Here is an 18,818-nt window from a genome sequence, read left to right on the forward strand (position 1 = left end):
TTTCTGTTTTGTTATTGTTGTTGGGCATGGGACTTGAACTCGAGGCCTGGGTGCTGTCCTTGAACTCTTTTTTATTTTTATTTATTTATTTATTTATTATTGAAAAATACTGTACAGAGGGGTTACAATTACATGGGCAAGATAATGAGTACATTTCTTATCAAGCATTGTAGCCTCCTCCTTTGTTTCCCCTTCCCCTCCCTTTGGCTCAAATATTAATAATTATTATTTTTTGTACTTTACTTATCAGTGTTTTTGAGCACCCCACCATCCTCCCCCCTTTCTTTGACTTTGAGGCTTTGCGTACTTCAAAATGTATACAGTATACTTGATTTTTTTTCTTTTCTTTTTTCTTTTTTTTGTCTGCGCAAGATGAATTCTCAATTAAATTGAACCTCTTGCATGACATTAAAATACTGGCTTTGTTGTTGAGAAAAGAGATCGCTAGTCAATGACCAAAACAAAAAGTTAAATTTTTTGCTTGCTCAGCAAGGCATATGCAAAATAATCTCTCTGAAGAAAACAGAATTCTCACCTAATGAGATTGGCTTATCGTTTTTTTTCTTTGTTCTAAAATACTCCTATAAATTATTATATAGATTTTCTCCATAACTTTTAATAGACCTTGTCTGTAAACTCTTGTGGTCCTGATATTTTCTTTTTTTTCTTTTTTCTTTTTGGTCCAGTAGTGGGGCCTGAACTCTGGGCCTGGGCGCTGTCCCTCAGCTCTTCAGCTCAAGGCTAGCGCTCTACCACTTGAGCCACAGTGCCACTTCCGGCTTTTTTCTCTTTTTTTTTGCTTATGTGGTACTGAGGAATCAAACCCAGGGCCTCAGGCATGCAAGGCAAGCGCTCTACCACTGAGCCACCTTCCCAACCCGGTCCTGATATTTTCATTACAAATTCAATTTTATTACTTTCGTTATTTGTCTATAAATTTGTTTCATTGTCTTCAGATGTATAGGTGAAATTGTTTGTAATAGTACCAAGCCTTCTTAATGCTGGCAGTGTCTATACTTGTCATTTCATTTCATTCCTGGTATTTAGGCATTCCTTTTGAATGCCCATCCCCTCTTTTGGTGCTACTGAGGATTGAACTCAGGGCTTTGTCTTATTAGGCAAGTGCTCTACCACTTGAGCCACATCTGTAGCCATTTTTTGCTTTAGGTTGTTTTCCAGATGGAGTTCATATACTTTTGCCTCTGAATAGCTGGGATTGCAGGTGTGTACCACCATGCCTGGTTTGTTGCGATGGAGTTTTGAATTGTTTTGCTTTGGCTGGCCATGAGAGAACTGTCAATTTCATTACCTTGACAAGAACTACCTTTCCTTATACTGAGCCTTTCAGGTCTGTCTGTATTTTGTTGCATTACATTCTGCTTTTATTTCTTATTTCTGTCCTATTCCTTTCTTGTTTGTTTTAGAAGCTTCTACTTTTTCCTTTTTGTGTCTCTCCTATTAGTATGTGTGTATGAGAAAGAGAGGGGGAGGGAGAGAGGGAGGTAGAGAGAGAGAGGGAGGTAGAGAGAGAGAGAGAGAGAAGGTGTGTGCGCGCCAGTCCTGGGACTTGAACTAAGGGCCTAGCAGCTGTCCCTGAGCTTTTGTGCTAAAGTCTAGCATTCCCACTTGAGCCACAACTCCACTTCCAGCTTTTTTTCGTGATTGGAGATAAGAGTCTCATGGACGTTCCTGTCCCAGTGCTGGCTTGGAACCACAAACATTCTCTCTCAGCCTGTTGAACAGCTAGGAGTACATGTGAGCTACCAGCATTGGGCTTTCCCTTTTTTTTTTTTTTTTTGTGCTAGAGATTGAACCCGGGACCTTATAGATGCTAGGCCAGTGCCTTATTCTACGTTCCAAACTGCTTAGGATATATACTCAGTCTAGTAATTTACTTTTAGCTCTTCTTGTTTTGAGGGGAGGACCAGGGGGAATAGAGCTGAATTCTTGAGGGCTAACCACTCAGTCTACCACCGAGCTACACGGATAGCTTGGGGTTTTGATAATGTGATTCATCTGAAACTAAGCGTCTCCTGCTTCACAGTCCTTTTGCTACATCCACAGTGTCTCTGATTGTTTTATTCCTGAGATAACTATGTTAAAAATTGTCCTGTGTGATAATAGATTTGTTGCTTGCTCCTTATGGTGTTCTACAGTTAGTTTTGTTCCTTGTAGCTATTTATAATAAAGTACTGCTCAAAAAGCTTCTGTTTGGTCTGGAACTTAAGTTTCAATCTTATCTGTGTATTGAGTATAGAACAGTAATGTTTGTATAGTGAACTTTATTGCTAGCAATAGCTTTTGCCTTACTTTATATGTGATATTAATGTGGCAGTGCAAGTTTAGTTGTGTTTGTGTGTGCACGCGTGCGTGGAACTGGGGCCTGAACTCAGTGCTTCATGTTCTTGGCTTTTCTGTTCGTTACTGGCACTACCATTTGAGCCACACTTCCATTTCTGGCTAGTTCATTGGAGATAAGTGTCTTGGATTTGTCTGCCTGTCTGGCTTAGAACTTTGGTTCTCAGATCCAGCCTCCTCAATAGATAGGATTACAGGGGGGACCTACTGGCTAAGTTTTATTTCGTTTAGTTTTTGCTTCGTATAGTTTTTCCTATATTTTTACTCTGAACTTGTGGTGATATAGTAGGTTCTGACTACACCAACTTTCTATCAAAGTATTTTCTGTGTGTTACAGGGCTGGAAAGATGGCGGAGGAAGTAGTGGTGGTAGCCAAATTTGATTATGTGGCTCAACAAGAACAAGAGCTGGATATCAAGAAGAATGAGAGATTATGGCTTCTGGATGATTCTAAGTCCTGGTGGAGAGTTCGAAATTCAATGAATAAAACTGGTTTTGTCCCTTCTAACTACGTGGAAAGGAAGAACAGTGCTCGAAAAGCATCTATTGTGAAAAACTTGAAGGATACCTTAGGTAAGTTGTTTTGTATGAAAAGAGAGAAGAATACCTTTCTATTAACTGGATTCTGGATTCTAAGTCTTTGTACACAATTCTGAGAGTTGATTTGGAAAAGTCAGGCGTGGCATTTCAGTAGTCTGGGTTTGGCTCACAGCAGTTGTTCAAGCCAGGAGACCGGTAAAGGTCTTCCATATTAGCAGTTTCTGTCACTCTAGGCCCAAGTTCAAAGGTCAAGTGATAATGAGCAGAGCTCACGGACTCACCGTACCATCTTGGCAATGAGCTCCTTGAGTCATGATGCCCATTGGAAACTTAGAGGAAAATACTGGCTCTAGCTAAAGTCAAAAAAGTGAGTAAAGTGAGTAAGATGTAGAATTACCTCCCTGGACATGGACTTCAAGCAATTTATTTTGGCATGTAATGGCTTAACATTTTTTAAAGCAATTTTCTTCTATTTGATGTGAATTTTAAACGTGGGTCATTGTTAACACCCACGGGACTGATGTCTTTGCTATTTTTTGTTTTGTTTTAATTTCACCTTCCTGATTCCTCTTAACATTTTTGTTTGTAAGTTTTTGCTGGCCTTTTTTTGGGGCCGGATTCGGTCGAGTCTACTTTACCCTGGCTTGGCAAGGTAGATAGGAAGGAAGTAGGTATGGGCGAATACTGCCTTTTTCTTCTGAAACTCTTCTTAGCTAACAGGAAGGAACTGGGAGAGACAGGAATTCATTTTGGTATCAGGCAGGCATGCTGCTACTTTAGGGTTCTTCTTCTATGTGTAGAATTTCCCCTCGTAGGACCACGGTAGCATAATTAACAAATGCGAAATATTTAGTACTTTATATTACTTTGCGCTTTATATTTGTTATTTTGTATTCAAGGTTGTTGGTATTGCAGTTATTCTACTTTGCCAGCAATAGAATCAAATGTTTAAGATAGCAGGAACTATAATGCAAATTCAAAACAAGTCCTCCATAAAATTTTGGAATATGAACTTCTTGAGCTAGACATTTTCAGTGTGCTGAAGGTGACCACCATGCCATTTAACTACCCAGAGTAGTAACTAAATTGTCAGACATTAAACTTTATAAAACTGGGAAACCTCTGCTAGCTTTTATTTCAGACAGTTATTACTGCTACAGCTGCCTATATTCTATGATGTTGGAAATGTTGGTTTTCTTTTAATGATTTAAAATTATAGTTGCCTTAATATTTCGTCTGAAATAAGTCTTAACTATAAAGCCATCATGATTGACTTGTTTTACAAGTTCTTTTATAGTTTAGAGGGAAAAGTTTTTGGAAAGAGGAACTGCGCTGGCTTGGGCTTGGGCCAGGTCACGTGGGGTGGGTGTGGGAAGTTTCAGTGTTGCTGAACCGACCAGGAAGCCTTGAAGAATTATCCTGGGCTGCGTTTAACTAGTTGACCAAGGACAACGCGGAATTTTATTCAAAATGGATTGGTTAAGCGTCTTTAAAGACTTTTTCAGTAAGTTATGCTGTTTGATAAATCCATACTTGTTCCAGCTTTTGAATTAGTTTCTTTTGTTATTGTTAATTTCAAGAGAAATTCTGTGAAGAAAACTGGTGGGTTTATATAAGCTGGTGCTTTGTGTTTATGTAATAGAAGCAAAATGATGGGTGATACATGTTTTTAGCTTTCATTTGTAAATGCAATCATTTAAAAATGGTTTAGTATGAATGTTTAGGAAGTTGGGAGTAGATGTGGATGATTTGGATTTGTTGTAGTTTTAATTCAGTAACTTTCAACCTAGTACAGACATCTGAAGTGAATTAAGTCCATTTAAAGTATATTAAAAAAAACCTTTTTTCAGTAACAAAATTAGAGAACAGTTTTCTTTATTCTTGACCTTTGAGTTAACTTAACAACATTTACAACTTTTTTATTCAGACTTTGTAGCCATGATGTAAAAATAACATAATAAAATCCACTGGTAAACTGCTAATACCGGTTTGCACAAGCCTAAGCCATGCATGTCTGGTGGCCTTCTTTTTTTTTTTTATTATATTCTAATCTCTTTGAACATTTGCTTGTTATGTCTACAAAAATGAACGGAGAAATTATTATAGCAGTCCCTTATGTATGAGGGGCTTATGAAAACAAGAGTAACTGATGAGAGATGGGACGGAAAGGAGGATTGGTTTTATTGAGGAACTGTAATGGTAGCGTGAGGAGCTTTGATCGCTGCGTGAATACTGCTGCTTAACTTGTGTTCACTTATTGAAGACATAATAAGATTCTGGACCTTTCCATTTCCAGCTCTTGAATTACTTTGCTCTTTAAAGAACTTATTAATTTGTTCACTGACAGATTTTTATTGAGAGTACTTCAAGCCAGATGAATCATAAAGCAAAAAACTTGTACTAATTCTCACAGAACTTAGGTCCTTATCAGGAGTTAGATGACTACTATTGTTACGCTTTTTATTAACAGTGCAGTGAATTTCATATCTAGGTGTAGTCATAGGTAATATTGATCATAAGTCAAACAAATGCTATCAAGGAATATAAAAAGATTATATTATACCATTAATATAGTGATTTCCTATATATCATTTACCAATGCAATGATAATAGTATTTACTGTGTCTTAAGAAATTAATGGTGGGGCTGGGAAGGTGGCTCAGTGGTAGAGTGCATGCCTTGCATGCCAGAGGCCCTGGATTCGATTCCTCAGCACCACATAAGCAAAAAGAAAAAAGCCGGAAGTGGTGCTGTGGTTCAAGTGGTAGAGCGCTAGCCTTGAGCTGAAAAGCTGAGGGACAGTGCCCAGGCCCAGACTTCAGGCCCCATGACCGGACCCAAAAAAGAAATTAATGGTTGCGCCCCTCTGTACAGTATTTTAACAATAAAAAATAAATTAAAAAAAGAAATTAATGATTGCGTTAGGATGGTGGCTCAGTGCTAGAGTGCTTGCCTCGCATGCATTTAGGCCCTGAGTTTGATTCCTTATCACCATATAAACAGATAAAGCTGGAAGTGGTGTTGTGGCTCAAGTGGTAGAGTGCTCAGCTTTGAGCTAAAGAGCTGAGGGACAGCGCCCAGGCCGAGTTCAAGCCCCATTTTGACCAAAAAAAAAAAAAAAAAAGATAAACTTCTATCTCTCTCTCTCTCTCTCTTTTTTTTTTTGGTCGGTCATGGGCCTTGAACTATGGGGGTGGGCGCTGTCCCTCAGCTCTTCAGCTCAACTGGAGTGCTCTACCCTTGAGCCACAGCGCCACTTCCAGTTTTCTGGTGGTTCATTGGAGATAAGAGTCTCATGGACTTTCCTGCCCAGGCTGTCTTTGAACCATGATCCTGAGAGCTCAGCCTCCTGAGTTGCTAGGAAGACAGATGTGAGCCACTGGTGCCTAACTTACTGGTTATTCTTAAAAGCATTTGTGGTCCAATTGCCACTATTTGAGAATTGTAATGAAAATCCTTCTTCAGTCTCTGCAGCACCCCCAAATTAAATTTTGTCAGGCAGCTTGTCAGACTGTTCGTTCATTCACCTAATCTTTAAATGGACTTAAAGAATAAAGGAGCCGGGTGCCAGTGGCTCCCACCTATCCTCACTACTCAGGAAGGAGGCTGACCTGAGAATCATGGTTCAAAGCCAGCCTGGGCAGAAAAGTGCCTGTGAGACTCTTATCTCCAGTGAACCACCAGGAAATCAGAAGTGACACTGTGGCTCAAAGTGGTAGAGTGAAAATTTTGAGCAAAAAGAGCTCAGGGACAGAGCCAGGCCTTGAGTTCAAGGCCCATGGCCAAAAAAAAAAAAAAGAATAAAGGAAACAGGATATATGCTCTTGTATAGCAGCCAGAATGCTCTTGGAAACAAAAATTGCACAGGGTTTTGAATAAAACAACAAATAAGCAGAACATTATTTCGTGTAGACATGAGAAAAAATTAAAATCATTTTAGTGGGAAGAATACTATATATTTGTGTCTAGTTTTGCTCCCAAATAAACCATGAACTAGCCTTGTGGCTTAGAGCATATAACGAAACCATTGCTGATTTCCTGTTCTTTGTTATGGAGAGAGTTGAGTAAGACCAGATGATCCTGGAAAGTACATGCTGATTCTAAAAAGTCCTGTAGTTCTGGTCACAGGAGTCAGGATATCTGTGAAAAAAGGCGAGACAGAATCATGGTAAAGTTCTCTGAGGGGAATTAGAAGATGCAGAAATACTTAGATGCAGAAATACTTACATTGGGTCCGTTTTATTAAACAATTACTCAGTGATAAATGATGAAAGGAAATGTCATGCTTAAGATGTGATTAGAAAAGCATACTCAGAGACAGGTGTGAGGGAGACTTCAGTGGTCAGTGGTGGTCTTTGAAGATGCAGTCTGTTGGGCGGAGACATTCAGAGCAGTTCCAGCCAGCATTGCTCAGGCCCCGCCCCCATTCCTCATTGCTGAGTACTATGGGGTGTGCTGTCTTCCCCGATATCCCCTGAGCTGAATTATTTTCTATTGGGAATTTTAACATTTGTACCTTTGGCAGTGGAAGGACTTGGTTATCTCCATCCCCACCCCTTTGTTCTCTGCAGCAGGCAGGAAGGCCTTTCTGGATCTGTGCCTTTTTGGCATGTACACAGTTTTTACTTCTCATTTCACCATGACCCACCCATCTCCCTGCTGGCTGCCTCCTTCTGACATTGTTTGCATAGAAACTTTATGATGGTCACTAAGAACTCAGTGTCAGGTCAGGTACCCAGCTTTGAAAGTGGACCACCAATAATTATTTCTTACAGTGATATTGGAAGTAATAGCTGATTAAAAAAAAACTGAAAAAATTGATTAAAAATGTAGCCTGGTAGGTGCAGAATTCTCCTTATGGTACACAGTGGGCATCTGTTGGTACTAGGTAGTTTGTTCACTTGGGATGCCTACATTTTCCCCCTAATGCTGAGAAGTAAGCCCAGGTCCTGGCAGGGACTAGACAAGCATCCTCCTGTTCTCTGACACCCCGGGTTTGTGGATGCACAGTTTCACTATGTTGCTTAGGATGGCGTGTGACTGAGTTCCTCCCGCCTCTTCGTCCTGAATGTGAGGATTTCTCTCCCAGTCGCCCTGCCCAGCTTGGGCTAGATTACTTGAACCACAGTATTGAGAAATGTGGATGCTTCCCAGTACTGGCACAGCAGGGATCTGGAAAGCAGGTTACACTGGAAGGGTTCCGAGTGTAGAGGCTGTCTCAGGAGAGAGTTAGCCCAGAAATGGAGGGTTCCCAGCACCAGGTTCTTTAAAACTTGATCTTGCTGGCCACTGGTAGCTTATGTCTGTAATCGTAGCTACTTGGAGGTTAAGATCTGAACATCGTTCAAAGCCAGCCTGGGCAGGAAAGTCTGTGAGACTCTTTACCTCCAAATGAACCTGTGGAAATGGAGCTGTGGCTCGAGTTGAGGGAAAAAATTCAGACAGTGCCCATGTCCTGAGTTCAAGTCCTCGGATGGGCACAACAAAACCCAAGAACTGAAGGGCGTATACATTGTTCTGGTTAAGAGGCACCCAACATTACTGTGGGAGTGGAAATGACTAATAATCATAGTGTAGGGAAGACTGGAAACTACTAATTTTCAAAAAGTTAGTTATTTTTGCGGGGTACTGAAGCTTGAACTCAGGGCCTGAGCATTGTCCCTTTGCTCAAGGCTGGACTTTACCACTTGAGCCACAGCTCCAAGCCAGCTTTCCACCATTTCTCCTGCCAATCTGTTTTCTCCTTGGATCTAAAGTGAGTATCTTGTATATAGCTTAGAAGTGGATTAAAAAACAAATCAGGCTGGCACCGGTTCTCACACCTGTCATCCTAGCTACTTAGGAGGCTGATATCTGAGGGTCACGGTTCAAAGCCAGCCCGGGCAGGAAAGTCCATGAGACTCTTACCTCCAGTAAACTACCAAAAAATCCAGATGTGGTGCTGTGGCTCAAGTGGTAGAGCACTTGCCTTGTGCTGAATTGCTGAGGGACAGTGCCCAGATTTCTGTCTTTTAATTGGGGAGTTTAATTCATTTCTGTTTAGAGTAATTACTGATAGGGACTTTAATTTTTGTTCCTATAATATACTTGTTCCTTACAATTTCTCTATTACTGCCTTCTTGTTTTTGATGGTATACTGTTTTGTTACCCTTTTCATTTCTCTGTATATTTCTTGTATTTCTTAGTTTTCCTCCAGACGTTACCCTGGGGTAAGAGTTAACATATTTTAAAATATAAATATGTTTATATTTTAAATCATGTGGGAAATCAAAAGAACCTACAAGTCCCAAACGGAATACTAGTGATTTTATGTTTACCCATGTAGTGTCCTGATTTACCGTTGTTCCTAACGTCTGCAGATGACTTCAGATGTCTGTTTGGTATCATTTTAGTCTTTTTTCTTTCTCATTTCGGTGTGAAAGACTTCCTTTCATATTTCTTACAACAACTCTAGTAATAAGTTCCTTCAGTTTTTGTTTATCTAAGAATGTTTTCTTCATATTTGGAAGATAATTTGACTTTCTGAACTTTTTTTTAATGTGCTAATCCTGGGCCCTTGAACACCGGGCGTGGGTGCTTTCCCTGAGCTGTTTTGCTCTATCACTTGAGCCATATCTTCATTTCTGGCCTTTTTTTGGTATTTAGTTGAAGATAACGGTCTCACAGCCTTTCCTGCCTGGACTGGGTTTGAACGGCAATCCTCAGATTTCATCTCCTGAGTAGCTAGGATGACACGTGTGAGCCACTGGCTAAGTCTATATTCTTCACTCATATATATGGTTACTAGAGTCTGTTTCATTTGCTTAGTAGTCACCTAGTATTTCACATTGCTTCCTTAAACTCCTAAAGCCAAATGAAAAAGTAAGGGGAACCCACCCCTCCCGATTTATTTATTTATTTATTGGTTGGTTGGTTGTGGGGCTTGAACTCTGGGCCTGCGCGCTGTCCCTCAGCTCTTCAGCTCAAGGCTAGTGCTCTACCACTTGAGCCATGGTGCCATTTCCAGTTTCCTGGTGGTTGATTGGAGATCAGAGTCTCCCGGGCCTTCCTTGGGGTGTTTTCTTGCCTTCCCTGAGCCTGTGCCCAGCCCTGATCACATGGCGAGGCCTTCTTGTTCACCAGTGTACACAGGAACTTTCTCAACTCCTCATCTCCCCGTGTATAGCCGTCCCCATCCTCTTCTCTCTGAGGCGTCTTGAGCTGCCCGTTCCTTGTCGCAGTCTTTCTTTGCCCCCCAGGCTGCCACACAAATAGTTGGCTTTTGGTAAAAGCTACCTCGGAAGACACCCAAGCACTGGGTGGGAATCGCCAAACCAGGTGAACCTCAGGCAAGCCATCGTGCTGCTGCTTCAGGGAACTGTCAGACGAGCTGAAACCTACCCTCACAATTCTCTTTTAAGAACGAGATCTGTAGTGCTCCTTCTGGCATTAGGAGTACATATAGAGGCTTGAAAACACTGCGCAGAATGGAAGATCCTTTTACACTCTGGTTGCCTCCTCCTTTCTCAAACAGGCATTGGAAAAGTGAAACGAAAACCCAGTGTTCCAGACACGGCATCTCCTGCCGATGATAGCTTCGTGGACCCAGGGGAGCGTCTGTATGACCTCAACATGCCCGCCTATGTGAAATTCAACTACATGGCCGAGAGGGAGGACGAGCTGTCCCTGATCAAAGGGACGAAGGTGATCGTCATGGAGAAGTGCAGTGATGGCTGGTGGCGGGGGAGCCACAATGGGCAGATTGGATGGTTCCCATCCAACTACGTGACCGAAGAAGGGGACAGTCCTCTGGGCGACCACGTGGGTTCTCTGTCCGAGAAACTAGCGGCAGTTGTCAATAACCTAAACACTGGGCAAGTGTTGCACGTGGTACAGGCGCTTTACCCGTTCAGCTCATCCAACGATGAAGAACTCAATTTTGAGAAAGGCGATGTCATGGATGTTATTGAAAAGCCGGAAAACGACCCTGAGTGGTGGAAATGTAGGAAGATGAACGGAACCGTTGGTCTGGTGCCAAAGAACTACGTGACTGTCATGCAGAATAATCCATTAACCTCAGGCCTAGAGCCATCACCCCCACAGTGTGACTACATTAGGCCTTCCCTCACTGGGAAGTTTGCTGGCAATCCTTGGTATTACGGCAAAGTCACCAGACACCAAGCAGAAATGGCATTAAATGAAAGAGGACACGAAGGAGACTTCCTCATTCGCGATAGTGAATCTTCGGTAAGTTATTTCGCAAAGGTAAATGGAAATAGAGCTCTGGGTAATTTTTTTTTTTTTTTTTTTTTTTAAAAAACTGGTCGCTGGTGGCTCATGCCTGTCATCCTGGTTTACTCAGGAGCCTGAGATTTAAGGGTTGTGGTTCAAAGCCAGCCTGGGCATGAAAGATTGTGAGACTTATCTCCATTTAATGGCTAGAAAACTAGAGAAATAGAGCTGTGGCTCAAAGTGGTAGAGTGCTAGCCTTGAGCAAAAGAGCTCAGGGATGGCCTCCAGGCCCTAAGTTCAATCCCCATGACCAACCAAAAAAAGAAAAAGAAAAGAAAGGTAAGTAGAAATAGAGCTTGGGTATTTTTTTTTAAAAAAGAGATGTGTGATCACCTGTTGAGATGTGTGGATCACCCATTCAAAGCCAGTTCAGCAGGAAAGTCTGTAAGACTCTTGTCTCCAGTTGACCACCAAAAAAAGCTAGAAGTGGAGCAGCCATGGCTCAAGTGGTAGAGCATTAGCCTTGAACAGTAAACCTCAGGGACAGTGCCTGGGCCCTGAGTTCAAGCCCTAGGACTGGCACAAAGTAAAAAAGGATTGGAGAGTTTAAGTAGCTTTCTTAATGTTTGTAAGCCAAGGGCTAGTCATAAATGTTTCTGAAGGTAAAGTCAGTATTCTTTCCAACTGTAGTTATTTAGTTTTTATTAACATACATTAGTTATATAATGAGGTTTCACCACCATTTCCACATGTGTACAATGCATCCTAGTCACACTCTTTAAACTCATTTGTTTTTTTAAAAATTCTGTTTTTTGGTTTTTTTGGGGGGTAGTGGGTCTTGAACTCTGGGCCTTGGTTCTGTCCCTGACCTTCAGTTCAAGGCTAGCGCTCTACCACTTGACCCACAGCGCCACTTCCAGTTTTCTGGTGACTAGTTGGAGATAAGAATCTCAGAGACTTTCCTTCCCGGGCTGGCTTTGAACCACAATCCTCAGGTCTCAGCCTCCTGAGTAGCTAGGATGACAGGCGTGAGCCATCGGTGCCCAGCTTTGTTAGTTTTTTTTTTAAATTAGCTTTAGTTATACAAAGTTAAAAGTTTCATCAAGTTTCATTTGTCCATGTTTATACGTGGAGATAAACTAGCTCAGTGGTTTCATCCTTATTCACTCTCTTCCGTAGCCCTCCCCTCTCCAGCTGGTGCTCCTGTTCCCCAAGATAGAGCCGATCTTACTTCCCTGTCGTTTTTTCCTTCTTCTAGTGTTTATTATGATGGTATTTTAGGCATGCATATATTTTGTTCAGAATAACCCTACTGCTTTCTCTTTCCCCGACCTCCAGCCCCCTATTGATCCACAGCTTACACTGAGATTCCTTCTGCCGCTTCCTCCATACGAACTTCATCTCTTGTGAACAAAAGAGCTGTAGCCTGATGCTGTCTGGCATTATTTGGCCTTGACCAGTTATGTTAGTTTTGCATTCCTGGAATATTTTCTGAGGCATTAAACTGATAAGTAAGTGGAAAAAAACTGAGAGTAGAATAATGCCCTAGATTAGACTGGAAAAGTGTTTCTCATATTGCGCTTAGATGAAGTATATAAGAAGATATCACTGTAGGAATTCTAAATGTAAAAAGTTGACATTTAAATTCGTTGTTCAAAAGTTAAAATACACTTTTTTTTACATACCTCAAAAACCTATTTTAACACTTTGAAATGCACTTTCAGTAAAAGGTAAGTTATATTGAAGTACTAGAAAAACGTCCATAAAAATGGAGTCAGTTATTTGGACTCTTGTGCACATTTGCGTGGATCTTAAAATTTGATAACATTTATTTTCCTTAATATTGTCCTTATTTCTTGATAGATGATGTCATTGCTTTTCTCCTTATCAGTTCACAATTAGTATTGTTTTGTGTGAATGTAGCTATACAAAAAATGAATGTACTAGTCGGGCGTTGGTGGCTTATGCCTGTCATTCTAGCTACTCAGGAGGCTGAGATCTGAGGATTAAGGTTCAAAGCTCGCCTGGCGCTGTGGCTCAAGTGGTAGAGCACTTGCCTTGAGCTGAAGAGCTGAGGGACAGCGCCCAGGCCCAGAGTTCAGGCCCCACGACTGGACCAAAAAAAAAAAAAAGTACATATATTTATACAAAAGATTGAAAGAAAATGTTTATGTTTAAAGAGATTGAGATTAATTGAACTTCCTAATGAACAATTTGGAGAGCTGCATTTTCTGTTAAATCATGATCTGAAGCACTGTTTGAACCTTTGGCAGTAACTAAAGAGAAAGAGGCACCTGAGGTTTTAATGTAGACTGAAATTCAGTTGAGGAAGAAGATAGCTTTAACATAGAATGTACAGATTTTCTTGGGAGCAGAGTATAGATATTAGGTGGAATATGCTGTTATATTTAATACAATTTTTAAGCTAATGGTCTTGAATAGACATATTTTATTTGGCCTGCATGACACTTTATTTAAACATTTCAGTTCATTGCTAGTATTTAAGTATTAGGGAATTGTATATACAAATACAGACTTCAGATTTCTCTTAAATTTGGAAGCCCATCATTGGCAAGTCTTGAGTTAGTCTGTAGATTCTTCAAGGCAGGAATCCTGGGTGAAGTATCCACTGTCTTTAGGTTAGGCAAACACTGTCATTCTGTCTGTCCATCACCCTGACACCTGTTAACATTACTCTTTGGACTCTTAGGGGCTCATGAGTTTGTGGCTTCTAGAATTTAGGTGTATTTCTCCAGTAGTCAGGCTGAAGCTCTCTTACCTAAGGTAGTGGACTTAAGGATTTGCTGTGGGTTTCATGCTATGGCCATGAATGTTCTGAAACTTGACTGAGTCCTGTCCCTGACTAGATGAATGACTTTGGGTAAGCTAGCTTCTCTGTGCCTGAGTTCTCATTTGTAAAAAGTATTTGTCTTGAGTAAGGGAGCTTGTGTGTGTGTGTGTGTGTGTGTGTGTGTGTGTGTGTGTGTGTGTGATATCAAGTGTGGTGCCTAGCACTTGGTAAGTGTTCAGCTTTTATCAATTAATGGTTTAGTATAAAAATGATGATACAGCTGGGCATCAGGAGGCTGAGATCTGAGGATCACAGTTCAGAGCCAGCCTTGGCTGGAAAGTCTGTGAGACTCTTGTCTCCAGTTAACCACTGAAAAAAAAAAGCTGGAAGTGAAGTTATGCCTCAAGGGCTAGAGGGCTATCCTTGAGCCAAAGAAGCTCAGGGACAGTGCCCAGGCCCTGAGATCAAGCGCCAGGGCCAGCTTTAAACAAACAACAAAACCATATAAGCTTCCAAATGTTTACTGTTACTTGTTTTTTTAATTTTCTCTTTTAGCCAAATGATTTCTCAGTATCACTAAAAGCACAAGGGAAAAACAAGCATTTTAAAGTCCAGCTCAAAGAGACTGTCTACTGCATTGGGCAGCGAAAATTCAGCACCATGGAAGAACTTGTAGAACATTACAAAAAGGCGCCAATTTTTACAAGTGAACAAGGGGAAAAATTATATCTTGTCAAGCATTTATCATGATACTGCTAATCAGAAGTGACTGCTGTACAGCTTTAATTCTCGTCGTACAATTGAAGATGAGGAAAATAGTGATCCAGTCTGCTTGATTGGATATTACTGTTTCTAACTCTGTATGAGAATTGACTATAATATATAAGTATTTTTATTATAACCCAACCCATACATACATACTACATTTGCAATGCATTTGCATAGAACAAGTCCTTATCTTAGGTCTTGTATTTTACTGTTTTCTTCTTGCAGTTTTTGTCTTTGCTTCTAATATTAAGGTTTTGTATTTTGAAAAAAAAATCAAATGATGCAGCTTAGAAATCTTTATAAGGAAGTTCTTTATTGCCTTTCCTTTATTTCCTTGTGAAGATACCTTGTTAGTTTTGTCACGGACTCTCTTCATATAAAATTATATATGGCATATGCTAAAATAAATTTCTTGAAGAGTGTTAATCTTTTTTGTGACTGAATAGCAATAATAAATGAAAAAATTAGAAAATACTGCATTTATCACAAATGTAAATACCGGGTATGTTGTATGTGCCATTATTAAAAATTATTCATTGTCTTCAGTGTACCACAAAACGGGTGTGACATAGGGTAGAAAATGTACAATTTAGCTGGGTGCTGATGGCTCACGCCTGTAATCCTAGGTATTCAGGAGGCTGAGATCTGAGGATCACGGATCACGGTTCAAAGCCAGCCCACGCAGGAAAGTCTATGAGACTTATCTCCAATAAAGGACTAGAAAACCAGAAGTGGTGCTGTGGCTCAAGCAGTAGAGCGCTAGCCTTGAGCTGAAGAGCTGAGGGACAGCGCCCAGGCCCTGAGTTCAAGCCCCACGGCCGACAAAAAAAAAAAAAGAAAGAAAATGTACAATTTGAATTTATAACTTTTGAAACAACAAAAAAAAAAACACTAAATTCTTAAGAATGCTGAGTGATTTTCCCATCTAGTTTTGGAAGGAATAAAGCAGTCTAGCTTTTAAAAGTGAAAATGATAGCTCTAATGTCACTTTCCTCCTACTGTTACATTCCAAAGTTGTTTTAGGGTGAAGTGAGACAAGATAGAAAGCTGAGGAGGCAGGAAAATTACAGTGTTTTTAGCAAACATTAAAAGAGTGAAGACTGAGAAGTTAAAACCAGGAAGTACATTTCTGAATGACAGTTCCATGATGATGACATTTATTTAGGATTGATTGTGCGGCCATCACTGGTGGTTCCGGCCCATAATCCTAGCAACTGAAGAGGCTGAGATCTGAGGATTGTGGGTCTAAGCCAGTTTCAGCAGGGAACATGACACTTACCTCCAGTTAACCACTAAAAAGCAAGACATAGAATGGTGGCTCTAGTGGTAGCGTGCTAGCCTTGAGCATAAAAGCCTAGGAACAGTGCTAGGCCTTGACTTCAAGCCCCAGGACTGGAACACACACACACACACACACACATTTGAAGACTGGTACACACACACACACACACACACATTTGAAGACTAATTTGCCATGGAGTGGCAGCCCTGGTTTTTCCTACTAAAATAATATCAGTAAATACTATTAAGACATGAAGGCCTTTTTTTTTCATTTTTATTAAATTTTTTTTCTAAGAACCCTTTAGTTATTTCAGTTTTTTTTTGTTTATTAAAGTTATTATGGGCACGAAAGTGCTATGTACTTTTATCTTCGTTTTTTTCTGTGACATCCCCTGAGTATTATAAGTTGAGCACAGTACTTTTACATGCATATCATCATGCATGTTAGCATGTGCACCTAGCATGACTGAAGGCTTCCACAGATCCATCATTAAATGTTGCAAGAAGGCTGAGCACACTGCCAGTATCTGAAGAACAAAAAGGCCTAGGAGATGAGCAGCTTAGCTTGTGAGAATAAGTCATCTGTATAGGTACGTGGCTCGTAAGTGCTTTCCAGCTGTAACGCTGTTGGGTAATTCAGAAGTTGCAAAGGTTACCACAGTGTATGTTAATCTTTTCCCCCATGGCAGATTCAACTCTTCCTTTTTTTCTTTCCTTCTTGTCAAAGAAGTGTGGAATTTCACCCTCATCTCTGAGTGCCTGGATTGGAGGTAAGCCAGTCACCTGCCTTAGGCAGGAACGTACCATTGTTCAACCTGTACATGTGGAAGAAGGGACTGTATCAAAGAATGGGAGTCTTCGTCTAAAGTTCAAAGTACCGTTTCCTTTTAAAAAGTAAGAAGCTCACTGCAGCATTTGATTTGCCCTGTTAACAAACCTCCAGAACCTGTGTTTACAGAGGGCCCACTGGGGAAAAAATGGAAATAAAATAAAGTCTCCTAAACCTTACCCCCTTCAGTGTCTTTTCTCTATGCGTAGTTATGGTCCTCTCCTGTATTTCCTCTTACATGAAAATTTTGTCTTAGAATCTGGCAGTTTTTCAGAAATACTTCAATGTCCAAATGATAAAGAGTTTAGCATTAAACGTTTAACCTCTTCGTGTTCAATACTTCGCCAGAAGGTGAGTAATAAAGCTGCTTTTCAAGTGTCTCCTTTACTGCTCACTTTTTTCCCCTTGTAAAACAGTCTGTTGTGTAGGATGGTTTTTATTTTTCCAATGCCACATTGTCAGTTCTGAGGAAATGCATTATTTGGTGCTGTTGCAAATTTGGAGGGAGCTGGCGAGCTGGTTCTGTTGGCGGTAGCAAGATGTTACTCAACTCTTTTATTTTGAACACAATTGACAAGCAAAATATGCACGCTCCACACCCTAAATTCTTGCTGCTACATGATTACCTAAACCAAACGATTGAGAAAATGTGTATTTCTAATTTAGTAATGAAGTGCTCTTTTGATCTGAAAGAATATACAGTTATAAACAAGTGAACACTTGTTTTCTGAGCAGAGCCTAAACTGCTTGGTGGAGTTTTCAATTGCTATAAAGAAGTGTTAAGTTTTTATTCACCATATTCACTGAAGTTAAAATTTTTTTTCCCCCCTGTCTGTTGTGCTGCTTAACCTCAGGGCCTGGCTGCTGTCCCTGAGCTCTTGCTCAAGGCTAATGCTCTACCAATTTGAGCCATAGCTCCACTTTTGGTTTTCTTGTAGTTAATTGGAGATAAGAGTCTCACAGACTTTCCTGCCCAGGCTGGCTTTGAACCATGATCCTCAGATCTCAGCCTCCTAAATAGCTAGGATGGCAGGCATGAGCCACTGGCACCCAACCACTGAACTGTTTATTTTTAAGAATATTTGCTGGCTAGAACACTCTGATTATATTAAATATATCAAAATTGGCCTGACCTACACACTAATAGTTAATTCCAGGTCTTATTTTTGCAGTGCTAACAACTGAACTACAGCACGAGGAGGACACGTGCTCAGTAATCACTGCTGCTGATTTTCAGATGTTTCCATTAGAATAACAAGCTTGGAGCAGGGGGGAAAATGATCTCACTATTGTGAAATAATGTGGCAAAACTGATTGGCAGTTACGAGTAACAAGGCACAGAACACCATTTCCTCCGATTTGTATCTCATGGATGACTTTGAAACTGGGAAACAAATGTAAGTACATATTTAAAAAAAAAAAACCTAAATAAATGCCTCTAAGATATTTACTGGCTTTAAAGAAGTAAAGTTGGCCTGGGATATTTATTTATTTATTTATTTTTGTCGGTCATGGGGCTTGAACTCTGGGCCTGGGCGCTGTCCCTCAGCTCTTCAGCTCAAGGCGAGCATTCTACCACTTGAGCTACAGCGCCACTTCCGGTTTTCTGGTGGTTTATTGGAGATAGGAGTCTCACGGTCTCTCCTGCCCGAGCTGGCTTTGAACCAGGATGGATCCTCAGATCTCAGCCTCCTGAGTAGCTAGGATTACAGGCGTGAGCCACCAGCGCCCGGCTACTGGCCTGGGATATTTATATTGTAAGATGATGGAGAAACTACAGATAACCTTGGAAAAAGGGCGGAGCCAGTGTTTGCCCTGTTGTAAGTGTACTGTTTCATCCAACAGCTCTTTGGCTTGGGTGTTACTGTGATAGACAGGTAGTTTTTAATGAATTAGCTAAAGTAAGAGAACTAGCAAGGTGCAGCTGAGATCCCTAGGCCAGCTCAGAAGACGGGTCAGACCGCAGAGGCCTAGTGGTAATAGACTGCCTTCCTGGCACTGTGCCTTGTCTTCATTCTTTTAACTCCCTGAACTATGGTG

At 40.8% G+C, this 18,818-nt stretch overlaps 1 protein-coding gene across 2 annotated transcripts in view; it reads left to right on the forward strand.

Annotated features, from left to right (window-relative positions):
• The window catches only part of Nck1 (NCK adaptor protein 1), a 33,665-nt gene extending 18,571 nt beyond the window's left edge, over positions 1–15,094 (forward strand). Inside the window, exons 2-4 of one of the 2 annotated variants that reach the window (XM_013034693.1) lie at positions 2,696–2,931; positions 10,412–11,124; positions 14,456–15,094. In XM_013034693.1, coding sequence (XP_012890147.1) covers positions 2,706–2,931; positions 10,412–11,124; positions 14,456–14,650 — 1,134 coding nt within the window. In that variant the 5' untranslated portion in view covers positions 2,696–2,705 and the 3' untranslated portion in view covers positions 14,651–15,094. Of the gene's footprint in view, positions 1–2,695; positions 2,932–4,296; positions 4,403–10,411; positions 11,125–14,455 lie in introns of those variants that run through there. The other variant, XM_013034694.1, reaches the window with a different exon arrangement.
• Positions 15,095–18,818: the final 3,724 nt, after the last annotated feature.

Source organism: Dipodomys ordii, unplaced genomic scaffold, assembly GCF_000151885.1.
Source record: "Dipodomys ordii isolate 6190 unplaced genomic scaffold, Dord_2.0 Scaffold193, whole genome shotgun sequence".
NCBI lineage: Eukaryota > Metazoa > Chordata > Mammalia > Rodentia > Heteromyidae > Dipodomys > Dipodomys ordii.